Source organism: Daktulosphaira vitifoliae, unplaced genomic scaffold (assembly GCF_025091365.1).
Source record: "Daktulosphaira vitifoliae isolate Bord-2020 unplaced genomic scaffold, ASM2509136v1 Scaffold_1, whole genome shotgun sequence".
NCBI lineage: Eukaryota > Metazoa > Arthropoda > Insecta > Hemiptera > Phylloxeridae > Daktulosphaira > Daktulosphaira vitifoliae.
Window position 1 is genome coordinate 59,790,500 of NW_026099572.1, and position 12,441 is coordinate 59,802,940.

General features: G+C 24.9%; 1 protein-coding gene across 7 annotated transcripts; it reads right to left on the reverse strand.

Annotated features, from left to right (window-relative positions):
• Nucleotides 1-953: 953 nt before the first annotated feature.
• On the reverse strand, nucleotides 954-5,865 carry LOC126895242 (facilitated trehalose transporter Tret1-like). Of its 7 annotated transcripts, none has more exons than XM_050666887.1 (5): nucleotides 5,708-5,864; nucleotides 4,534-4,669; nucleotides 3,083-3,268; nucleotides 1,958-2,218; nucleotides 954-1,636 (listed from the first exon to the last, which is right to left on the reverse strand). In XM_050666887.1, the coding sequence occupies exons 1-5, from the start codon at nucleotides 5,813-5,815 to the stop codon at nucleotides 1,212-1,214; spliced, it is 1,116 nt and encodes a 371-aa protein (XP_050522844.1). In that variant the 5' UTR covers nucleotides 5,816-5,864; the 3' UTR covers nucleotides 954-1,211. The 7 variants fall into 7 exon arrangements, with proteins under 7 accessions (XP_050522844.1, XP_050522839.1, XP_050522838.1 ...); XM_050666882.1 differs by lacking the exon at nucleotides 5,708-5,864 and adding exons at nucleotides 4,769-5,004; nucleotides 5,064-5,189 and having other exon boundaries at nucleotides 954-2,218; XM_050666885.1 differs by having other exon boundaries at nucleotides 1,242-1,399; nucleotides 1,473-2,218; nucleotides 5,708-5,863.
• Between the last annotated feature and the right edge of the window lie 6,576 nt (nucleotides 5,866-12,441).

Consider the following 12,441-nt stretch of genomic DNA (forward strand, 5'->3'; position numbering starts at 1 on the left):
TTAAATGTTAAACAAATTTAATTGGCTTTTAAAGCTATATATATTAATTATTCCAATAAAATTTGAAAATATTTACTTTTAAATCTAGTTTATGAATGTGAAAAATGGAAATAATAAATTATTACTTTTTGATGATTATCTTTATGTGTTTTTAAGCTTGCATGTTTGTGGTTATCGAGTGATAGAATTGTGACAGTAAAAATGCTAATAAATAAATTTTAACTTTTAATAAGGTCTAAGTTATTTTTCATTTATTTATTCTCTTAATTGAAATATGTTTTTTTTTTAAATTAATATCTAATTATGCGTAACAGTAATTAACTATAGTTGGATTGGTGTCGAATATAAATCAATAACTATCAAAAATGTACAAGGAACGCAAATTGCTAAATTTTAACTTTCCATACAATATTATAATATAAACAATGCTAATAAAACATTCATTAAACAATACAATTAAAAAAACGTTTTCAATGGGTTCAAAAAGTCAACATGCGAACTGGTTGATTTATCATGCTTCGCGCAATATCTTCAAAAACACATAATAATGTCTCAAATTTTTTTCAAAAACAAAATTTACATACTACTAATTCAAGAAAATAATTATTTCTACCCGTTTTAAGAATATTAATTTAAGTTTTTAAATAGCAATTTTTCTTGCTTACATCAAGAAAATCATATAGTTAATAACAATTTTTAATCAATATTTTTAGAGATATTAAGATTATAAAATAAAATCTTTTAAAATAATGATTTTAAATTAGCTATCGGCCAGTCATTTATTATGTATAATATTTAATATTACTGTAGTATTTTTAAATTATGAAGGTATTATAGTTATAAATAAATTACGAACACTATTTATTCTCATAAGTAACTTTCACGTTCAATTAGTATATATTCTCATAAGGTAACTAGTTAAAACTTAATTTATTTTGAGTTATGTTTAAAACTTTCGTTTTAAATTTAAATATCAGTACTTCACTTGTTTTTTTTTTTACCTTAAGTATATTAAGTGTATTGCACAGAAACTTGTTTCGTAAATCTTTATGGTCTGTAAGAAACGGTTTTCACTCAAGGAAATATTTTTGAAAATCTATTTTCCCAAAAGGAAGTGCATAACACTCGTAATTTACTTTGTACCTTCATAACGAGTGACAGTTAATTTATCACTACTTTTATCATTTTACTCAAATTACTTTGTCATGTTTTCAAGCGTCTCTAATGTTATTGTTTTTTTTTTTAATAAAATATTCAGTGATTTCGTCTTTGGTTTTGTTTTTAGTTTCAGGCAATAAAAACCAACCGAATAAAACAAGGGCGACACTAAATCCCATGCATAACCATAAATACATTTCCATACCAATAGCGTCAACAATCATAAGAAATGAATTTGAGGCTAGGAACATAAAACCAAAAGCAATCGAATTAGTTATGCCCATCATAACTCCACCAACTGACGTAGGAAATACCTCAGAACTAAACGTGAAAGGTAGTGGCGAAACACCCAACATAGCTGACAAAACGTACACACAGAGACATGCAAATGTGAGCCAAGGAAAAGGCGATTGTAAAGGATCTTCATAAATTCTCAGCATTGTCGCTATAGTAGCAGTAGATACGACCATCCCCAGAGCTGAAATACAAATTAGCGTCTTTTTTTTTAAGTTAAAAAGTATAAATGAGTTAATGGATGATCCGATAAGACGAACTACAGACAACACAATAGCTGCATTAACAGAATCAAACGGAATTTTACATCTGTGGGTATAGTCTACGAGGTAAATGACAGATGAAGAGAACCCTGTAGCGCTTTGCAAAAAGAAAAACGTCACAGAAAGTGTAGCTGGTTTCCACACCTCAGGTCTTGTCAACGTTTTTAGACTAATTCTATGTGGTTTATTCTCTGCTGTTGACATTGAAGATATATCTGGAGTAGGAACTCCGTACCACTTACATATTTTGGCGGATTCCTCTTGTCGGCCTTTGTTTAACAACCATCCTGGCGACTCGGGTACCAAAAAAAGTAACACGGTCAATACTACGGTAACGATAAAAAACACCTCAGCCGTGGAACGCCATGTCATCCAACCCATTAGTGCTGTCGACAAAATCATCCCTAACGCTTGATTAATGTTGAATAGAGATAAGAAAAAAGAACGGCTTGATGGTGTACACGTTTCACAAATATATAAACAAATTGCACTAGCACCCGATCCTGTAGATAATACAATAAAACAATTAGTTTAACTAAATTTTCTATAAAAATTAACTTAACTTGGATAAAAAATAGGGAACTTGTATTTAGAATTGACACTCTTTAAATTGTTTAAAATAATTAATGTCGCTTTCAAAATTTTATACTAGTTAAATGAACTACACTACATTTATATAGAAAAATAAGGTGGAAATTAGTTGTAGCTGAGAATGCATATTTGATTCAATTATAGACTTTATAAGATCTATGGATACAATCTAGTGTCAAATCAAAACACTTTAAGGGCAGCCCCGTTAGGCGTGGTGTCACACCATCGTGGTGAAATTTAATCGTTTTATTTGGCAATTTTTTAATGTAAGAGTATATCTTTTTTCTACCAAAAAAAGATTACACAATTTCAAAAAATGTTTAACCGCCAAAAATTAAACTTTCCCCTTTCTCAAATTTTTAATTTTGGTATACTTAATTTATTAAAAAAATGGAATATATCCTGATTAGCGTTTTATAAGTTGTGGAAATAATTTATTAAACTAGGAATAAAAAATAATAATTGAGATATTTCGACAAGTGCCGGGTTTTAAACAATTTTTTAATTTATTATAAAATTGCCGACTATATAATCTACAATTTTTTTCAATTTTTGTTGTAGTCAATACATTTAAATAATCCTTTTCTGATTAAAATTTTTTTATTAGAAATATGTCGGAAAAATTGTATACAATATCCCCCTTCCTATAAAAAAATTGTAGTTGACCCCCGAATTTGACAATTCATACATTTTTTTAGTTGTAAATTTTATCAAGATAATTTAGACTATAACCTCTAAATAACAAGTAAATAATAATATTAACTATGAACTTTCACCTAATGTTAAGCCAACTGTGATTCTCGCAATATATAAATCGGTTATAGACTTCGCCAGCCATAACCACATAAAACATATAATTAAAGGTATCATTGATAGTTGCATACTTCGTAAACGACCATATCTATCCATAATCCATCCAGATATTATTGCACCAATGGGACATGTCAAAAAAATAGAACTTGCTAAAAGTACAGAAAAAACATTTTTACGGATTCATTTTATAAGTGTTACTATGAAATGCTTATACTATAACCATTACTGACGTTAGAAGTTATGGAACTGCATTCGTAACTAATGCAGTTACTTAATTTATTACCCATTATAACAGTTATATCGGATGATTATTTAAGGATGACATCCTAGTTTCCATTAAATATTTATTTTTTTACAAAAATGTACTGAATAAATTTTTTTAATTCTTAATTATAAAACTTAATTAAAAAACTATTTTTAATGGTATTTTCCAGGATTAACTGTCGAAAATTAAATGAGAATTTATAATTATTTTTAATTCATAAATTATTATACTAAAAATGCAGAAATAAATATTTTTTGAGAATAAAAAATTTGTTGGGGCCTTTTTTTAAGTCTAGAACTGCGTCTTAAAAACTTAATGCGAGTTAAAATATTGTTTAAAAATATTAGAAATATATAAACAATTTTTTATTAAAATTTTTCAACATAAAAATATGGTATCTATGAATGAGTTCTTAGCATTACAGCCTCTATAACACTTTCCTTCATTTTAAGGTCGTTTCTATAACGTATGTAAAGTTTGGACAAGATTTATTTTGAGCTAGAAATAAATTAAAATTTTCCCAATTCTAAAAATAGTTTTATATAACATTATTCAAATTTTTCTAAAATTTTTAAAGAAAGCTAACATCTTCTGTCTAGAAGCTAAACATTTTTGTGGCAAACTTGTAAATAAGTAAAATAATAAATAGGTTAATGTCACGATTCATTGGCACTCTAACTAGTTTTTGGCAATTGAATTTAATACTTAATAAATGTTTTGTTAAAGTAATAATTGATTTTAATTTTGAATCAACTATAAAACTTAATAAGGAATCAAAAGCAAATCTTTACCTTAATAAAGACAACATCATATCAAACATAAAAATTGCAAATGATTAGTGCCATTAATCAATAATATAATAATATTTGAACCTAAAAAAATATTATTCCAAAATTTTTAACATAATTTATTTTAACTAAGTATTTAAAAGTCTTCTTCAAAGAAAATTAATCTATGGTCTCAAGACTCACCTAATGGAATGACACTTTATTTTAATTTTTCATACTGAAAATATTTTAACAATCTTAATGAATTAAATTTACGAAAAAATAAAAAATATTAGTAATTGCTTGAAAAAAGTGTAGTATTCGAAATCACCAAAATTTGGTTGCAAGCAATGTATGTTTTTAAATTTAATAATACGCTTACCTATCCATGATATTTGATTAGAATTTATTTTGATGTCCGAATTGTCATCACGAAGCTGAGATATCATAACACTAGAAAACCCAGTTTGGACTCCTTTTAATACTATTTGAAAGTACATAATACTAAATGCTAATACCTAATAAAAATATAGAGTAATCAGTTTAATTTTTTTACACATTGATTTTAATCTTAAATTATAAAATTATATTTTTATGAAATATAAAATTATACTTACTAATCTAATTAAAGATAAAGAATCCTTCTCAATAGCAATCATTTTTTAAAAAATAAATAGGAAAACGAACAGTATAATTTAAAGTTATAAAATTATTAAAATTTACAATTGGAGTACTTTTTGTTAACTATTGTACAAATATTTGTATGTTGCTGTCTTTAAATACAAGTTCAACTGTAATTATTTAAATTATCCAACTATTGTAATACATTTTCAACGGTCGATTACAAGGTATACTAAAATAAATGATATACATAAATCTATAGTCTTAAGTGACTAACATTTAATTACGTACTATTTAATCTCAAACTAACTCAGTAGATATTTTTGATTAGGTGTCTTCAATAATTATTAGCTAAAGGTATCATTAAAAAAGTAATGAACTATTTAAAACAAAATAAACGTTCTTAGTTATGTTATACAGAGTGATCGAATTAGTATAATTATCTCATCAGGAACAAAATTAAAAATAATTTTTTATGAATTTTTATTCACCAGTTTTTTATTTTTATTTTTTTTTGTTGGATAGTAATTATTTTTAAATTAATGCGTACTAAGGAATTTTGGTAAAAAAAGGTATTCATTAAAGAAAAATGAATAAATCGTTCCCTAAGAACGTAATAACCCTTTAATAATACTATTTTTGCCAAATATTTATTATACTTTTCCTGCTAATTATTCAAAATATATTAGTCAATAATGTTTACTTGTTAAATAGAATTTAAGTAAACTTATTTAATATCTGAAAAGCATTAAGTGAAGAACAAAATGGTCCATATAGTTAAGCCGTGAGCATGAATTATGTAAAGTGAGTAAAATTACTCGTTACAAGCAAGGATGATAATACAATAGACCATCTATAATTCTAATAGGTAACTCATCAATTGGCAGCATAATAGATTTGACATTATATTAAGTATAGAGAGTTAAATACATTACCGTTTTTCTATTAATGTATTTATTAATCAGTTTTTTGTGAAACTTATAGGGGCGTAATGTAATTAATTTATGATAACAAATCAGAATAATAATTCCACGAACATGCATAGTTATTTTAAGTAATTAACTTCGAGAATTTCATTAAACAATTGAACATAGAAAGAAATTTAAGACGTTTATATTAGAAAAGGTTTTTTTTACGAATTCAAAAATATATTTTTTTGGGTCATATTATGGATTGCTCTTATAAAGTAAAATAAAGTATATTAAAGACAGAACTAAATAAATACTTGTACAAAATTATGTAAATGTATTACTATTCATAATAATTGTTGATAACATATTGACACAATATATTTATTAATAAATATGATAATTAGACTTTTTTGCCATAAAAAATTAATAATAACTATGACTCAATGCTTGCGATAAACGATATCTTTTTATTGTTCAAGTATTTATATCTAAAGATTTATGAATAGTAAATATAATCGAGTATATTTTACTTAAATGATTAATGACTTTTTTGAATACTTTATATTTAAATATTTTTATCAATATATAAAAAAATTTATTAGAAGTACATTAAAAATTACAAACGCATAGGAACTTGAAATGTAAGAACGTAGTTATTGTTAGCGCCATGCACCTAATTTAAATTTTATCTGCTCAGTGACATAAATGCGGTAGGTTGGCAGTACATTCGCCTTATCTACCAGCACTCTAATCAACGACTTGTGTCGGTTTCAAAAATTCAAGATTATAAATTATAACTGAATATTTTTTGGAGAATACAAATACTATATATAATGCACTATTTTTTTAGTTCTTGAAAAATCGTAATAATTGATCATTTTACGACATACGTATGAAAAAAAATACATTATATAGGTAATACCTACATAAATTGGTTGCTAATCAAAAAATAAAAAAATTTAATTTTGACTAGTCTCCAATAGTGGCATTTTTAACTTCGATGCAAAGTTGAGAAGGTATTAATTTTACAATATGTTTTTTTTTTTTTTATTTAATTTTTTTTGTGTCTGTGAACACTCAATCTCAGCTATCGCTGGACCGATTTTGATAACAATACATCAAAAAATCACAACTCGTATCTAGTCGAAGACATAACACTCAAAAATTGGAAAAAATTTCCTCGTTCCCCGTAAACGTGGAAATCCCAAAAAAATTACAAATTTAAAAATCCCTAATTTTCGACATTTTTTTACTTAAAATTGCCATAACTTTTTTAAAAATGAATCAATATAACTTTTTTTTTTATAGATATCTTAGATATTTACCTATCATTTGATATATTTTTGTGAACATTTGATCCTTTACCAACCCACAGATAGGGTTTCAAAATGGTAACTTTTTCAACTTAACTTTTGAAAATGTTCCGGAAAGACTGAAACTTTTTTATATACCTTAAATTGAAGCATATGTAATATAATTTAATTCGAAAAAAATTAATTTAACCTCTGGACTTGTCTTCATGGTGAAAACGGACATCAAAGTTAAAGAAAAACGTACGATTTCCGTGAAAAAAATCTCGATTTTATATGTTATATTATTTAATTTATATTTTATATAACTTTTGGAAAAATGTATGGATCAATATTATTATTTTTTTATAATAAATATTTATATACTCCTTTCATCTACACGCTTTTTTTGTAAATCGGATCATACCCCTTTAACAAGGGGGGTCAAAACTTTAAACATGCGTATTGTTACTACGATATTTTCAATTTAATTTTTGAAAGTATTCCGGAAATACTGACACTTTTAAATATATCTTAAATTAAAGCTTATGTAATATACTTTAATTTGAAAAAAAAAAATTTGACCTCTGGACTTGTCTTCGTGGTGAAAACGGACATCAAAGTTAAAGAAAAACGTACGATTTCCGTGAAAAAAATCTCGATTTTATATGTTATATTATTTAATTTATATTTTATATAACTTTTGGAAAAATGTATGGATCAATATTATTATTTTTTTATAATAAATATTTATATACCCCTTTCATCTGGCACGCTTTTTTTGTAAATCGGATCATACCCCTTTAACAAGGGGGGTCAAAACTTTAAACATGCGTATTGTTACTACGATATTTTCAATTTAATTTTTGAAAGTATTCCGGAAATACTGACACTTTTAAATATATCTTAAATTAAAGCTTATGTAATATACTTTAATGTGAAAAAAAAAAATTTGACCTCTGGATTTGTCTTCATGGTAAAAATGACTACCGTATGCAAAAATATGCTATTTTTGTGTTAAAATTCTGGGTTTTGTATTTTATTTTATTTTAAAATACCTGACAAGGGGAGTACAGATTTTCATAAATATTATATAAATTAAAATTGATATAGTATAGATAGTTAAACTTATTTAAATATGTTTGTTTCTTTTAAGTCGAGAAAAATAACTTTGAAATTTGAACTAGCTTAAATAGCCAATTTTTCAACCGCCGGAAGCAACGTACGGTTGCCGAGTTGGTAAAATTTATGTTTTACACGCTTGGGGTACGAGGTTCCAACCCGCATATGGCAATGAATTTTTTGCATTTTTTCTTAATTCTTTTTAAGTTAGTATAAATTTTAACTCGTTTGATTTTTATCACATTTAGATTCAATAACTTCAATAAAGATCAAGGATCCCATCACTTTAGTCGCCCCTTGCAAGAAGAAATTTCTTATTCGTATTAAAATTATTTTACTATATTTTAAGTTTTCGCTTCGATGCAAAGCCGAGAAGATATTTTTTTGTGACTATCATTTATTTTCTCTGCTCTAACTTGACCTACTTTTTTCAACAATACGTCAAATTACTACAATTCGTATCTAGTTGAAGATATTACTCTCAAAAATTGAAAAAAAAATTCTAATTTATCAATTAAACAGTTAGTTATTACATCGTCTCCATAAAGACAATTAAAATCATTAATTTCTAATGTTTTCAAAATATTTATTAACGAATGAAGTTTGATATGATAGGTTTCAACTACAAAATTAAATCATTTTACTTTGTAATTTAATAATTTTATTACTCTGTTTGTGTGTGCTACTATTAGACTATAATATTCAAATTTTTTTCTAACGTGTTGCTATATAAATCATTTCTAAAAAAAATGATTGTTTTTTCTCCTGAATTAACAATTGATTTTTACAAATATAATCAAATTTTATAATAAACTCAATTGAGTAAATCTTTTTAACAACTTTGTTTTGATTGGTACATTTAGTTAAAGTAAATCATTAAAATTAATTAAGTTCTCAATATTTCAATTATAGAATCTTTTCAACAAACAACAAAAGTTCCTAGGAAATTATTACTATTACTTCTATTTAAGTTATCTATTACCATAAAAATGCAAAAAAATATTGAGCTTTTCTGATAAATTTACAATAAATAGTAATTATAAAACTTTCTGACTGCATATTGATCTTAACGATACAATTTTTTTAATTGTCATAAAATTTTCTATTTAATTATGTCAATGTCAAACTTACCAATTGAGCTAAAAGTTATGGTAAAATAAATTTTTTTTTTTTATTATAAACATTTACAACAATCAACTTTAAACGATTAACAAAATTGGTTAAATATGTCATTTTCCTTATTTTTAACTTATTAATAATCAAATTAATATTAAATATTATATCAAATCAGTATTAATTTAAAACAATTTTTTTTGTTCTTAATTATTTTTTTTTATATGTAAAAACTATTTTTTAATAATATTAAAACTTAGAAGTTATAGAAAAAGTCTAATTGCACATTTTAAAACATCGCGAAAAGTTGATTTAGAATAGTATATTTTTGTTTCTGATGGAAGTTCCTTGTAGTCCAGTGTATAAAACTTATAACTTTGTTAATTGTTATAACTTTATCAAAAATGACCAAATCAGTATATTTTTTTTTATTTAGATGCATGTCTTTATCTATCATTTGGTTTTTTTTATAAATCTAACCCTTTACCTGCCCACAAGAGGGATTCAAAATATTAACTTTTTTTTTTTTAGTTAAAGTAAATCATTAAAATTAATTCAGTTCTGGATATTTCAATAGTAGAATCTTTTTAAATATCAAAAATTACTTAGAAATGATTACTATGATTTCTATTTAAGTGTTCTATTACGATAAAAATGCAAAAAATAATGAGTTTTTCTGATAAATTTACAATAAATAATAATTATAAAACTTTCTGACTGCATATTAATCTTAAAAATAACATTGTTTTAATTCTCATAAAATTTTCTATTTAATGATTCATTCTAGTCAACGAAGGAGTAATTTTGCAGAATAGCAGAAAAAATTCCCAACAAACTTTTTTTTTTTTTGTTTTAATTAGGCAATTGGTGGATTATTCCAAAAGCAACATCAACTCTTATTTCTTTAATTATATCATGATTAGTAGTTCTTTGATTTTAAAATATAATATTTGAATATATACTAATTATAATTATTAAATTTAGTATGAAATTGATATTTAATATTGTAATTTAAACGGAGAAATTATAAAAATAATAAAGAAGTTATATTTTGCTTTACTTTTACGTGTATAAAAATTTAAAGGGCTTGATACAATAATTTTCAATAAAAACTGTTTGTTACTATAAAAAAATGCACTGGACTACAAGGAACTTTCATCAGAAGCAAAAATATACTTTTCTAAATCAACTTTTCGCGTTGTTTTCAAATCTGCAAGTAGACTATTTCTATCACTTCTAATTTTTTATATTATTACTAATTATATATATAAAATAATAATTAAAAGAAAAAAAAATTTGTTTTCAAATTATTACTGATTTGATTTTTAATATGTTAAAAATAATCAGTCCAAATTTTCAATTTTAACCTATTTTTTTGGTTCTTTAAAGTTGATGAAAAATTTTTGATAAAGATTTATGAAAGTTTATAGTAAAATAAATTGAATATATTACCATAACTTTTAGCTCAATTACAAGTTTAAAATTGACATCTAGGCCAGTCAACAAAGGAAAAATTGCGGAAAAAATTTTGTTTTTTTAAAAGTTGAATTAAAATATGTATAATGACATACTAATAGTCCTCAAGATTGGAATTGAGCTTTTTTTTTAAATCCTCGCAAAAGTTCAAAAATATGAGCTTTCTTAATTTTCTCAAAAAAAAATATTTAACTTACAAAAAAAAGTTTCGCACAAAAGTTGTTTAAAAGACAATTATAAATAAAAATATAATCTTATATTTTTTCATTTAAACAAATATTTTTCGAGTTACATTACATTTAATATGAGTAATAAAATTTATATTCCATTTTTTTCATTTTACGGTTACTTTTTATCATGTTATACTTACATTAGACACAATGTTATAAATGCATATGTGTGTATGTGTGAGTTTATTTATTTATTGTATCATTAAAGTGTAGTGTATATTGAGATACAACCGATAGAGTAGGTAATTGATTTGACGCTATATTATTTAAACCCAACTAAACGCTAAATTGTACATTCCGAAATAACAATCATATTATGTCAATTGCCACCGGAATATCTGGTAATATTTTTCTTTTTCTTTGCCTTAATCCCAACTACTTGGGGTCGGGCACCCTTATCCTAAGATTCCACTTGACACGATCTCCCACATCTTCTACGCTCACATCAGCTGTCCTCAAATCGCATTCAATAGCATCCCTCCATCTCTTTTTTGGTCTTCCTCTATCTCTTCTTCCTTCAACATTCATTTCTATAACTGTTCTTACAGCTTTCGATTCTTCTTTCCTCATACCATGACTAAACAATCTAAGTCTATTTTCTGTCATCTTATCCACGATTGACGCAACACCTATACTTCCTCTTATATGCTCGTTCCTTATCCTATCTTCTCTAGTCACTCCACTCATCCAACTAAGCATTCTCATCTCTGCTACACTTATTCTCTGCTCTACTTTCTTATCAACCGCCCAACACTATTAACCATACATCATAGCTGGCCTCACAATTTCATACTAAATTTAAAAACTATAATTAGTATTTATTCATATATTATATTTTAAAATCAAAGAACTACTAATCAGGATATAATTAAAGAAATAAGAGTTCATGTTGCTTTTAAAATATTTCACCAATTTCTCTAAAGGAAACACTATCTACAGATTTGCATCGAAGCGTTTCTTATGATAGTGATTTTAATCACTGTCAGATATCATCTATACTTGTCCCATCTATGCCTCGTCCACACTGTGCCTCGACCCCACTGTGCTACCGTTTTTTTTATTTAAAGCTACATTATTACGCCACTGTCGTAGGAATTTCATATTTATTAATATTAAATGCTATTTCCTAATTTATTAGGAAATATAAATTATTTAACAATTTTAACAAGTCATTAATAATTTTCGTTTACTTTTACTTTTTTTTTGTGTGTTTTATACTATGTATTTAAATTAAAATGTAACTATAAGGTCAAATTAAGTTTTACTACAATATTTCTGTGAATTTTTCAAGTAATAATAATAATAATTAAAAAATTAATCGAAGAAATGTAATGATAAATGTGTCACTGATTATTTAAAAGTATTGACATAGCAAAATAATTCTATTAAGTACTAAATAATTTCCTCTTNATAGCAAAATAATTCTATTAAGTACTAAATAATTTCCTCTTTTTTAACATTATGTTGCTATAACTTTTTAAAAAATGCATGAATCAACTTTATTCTTTAATGATAAATACTTTATATA

What these genes read in the sequence shown, in the direction of transcription:
- LOC126895242 (XM_050666881.1), bottom strand. Translation starts at nt 5,815, where the DNA reads ATGCATGTTCGTGGAATTATTATTCTGATTTGTTATCATAAATTAATT. An exon ending in AATACATTAATAGAAAAACG is followed by an intron (nt 4,670 to 5,707) that starts GTAATGTATTTA and finishes TATTTTTATTAG; the next exon opens with GTATTAGCATTTAGTATTAT. An exon ending in CACAGTTGGCTTAACATTAG is followed by an intron (nt 2,219 to 3,082) that starts GTGAAAGTTCAT and finishes TATTATCTACAG; the next exon opens with GATCGGGTGCTAGTGCAATT.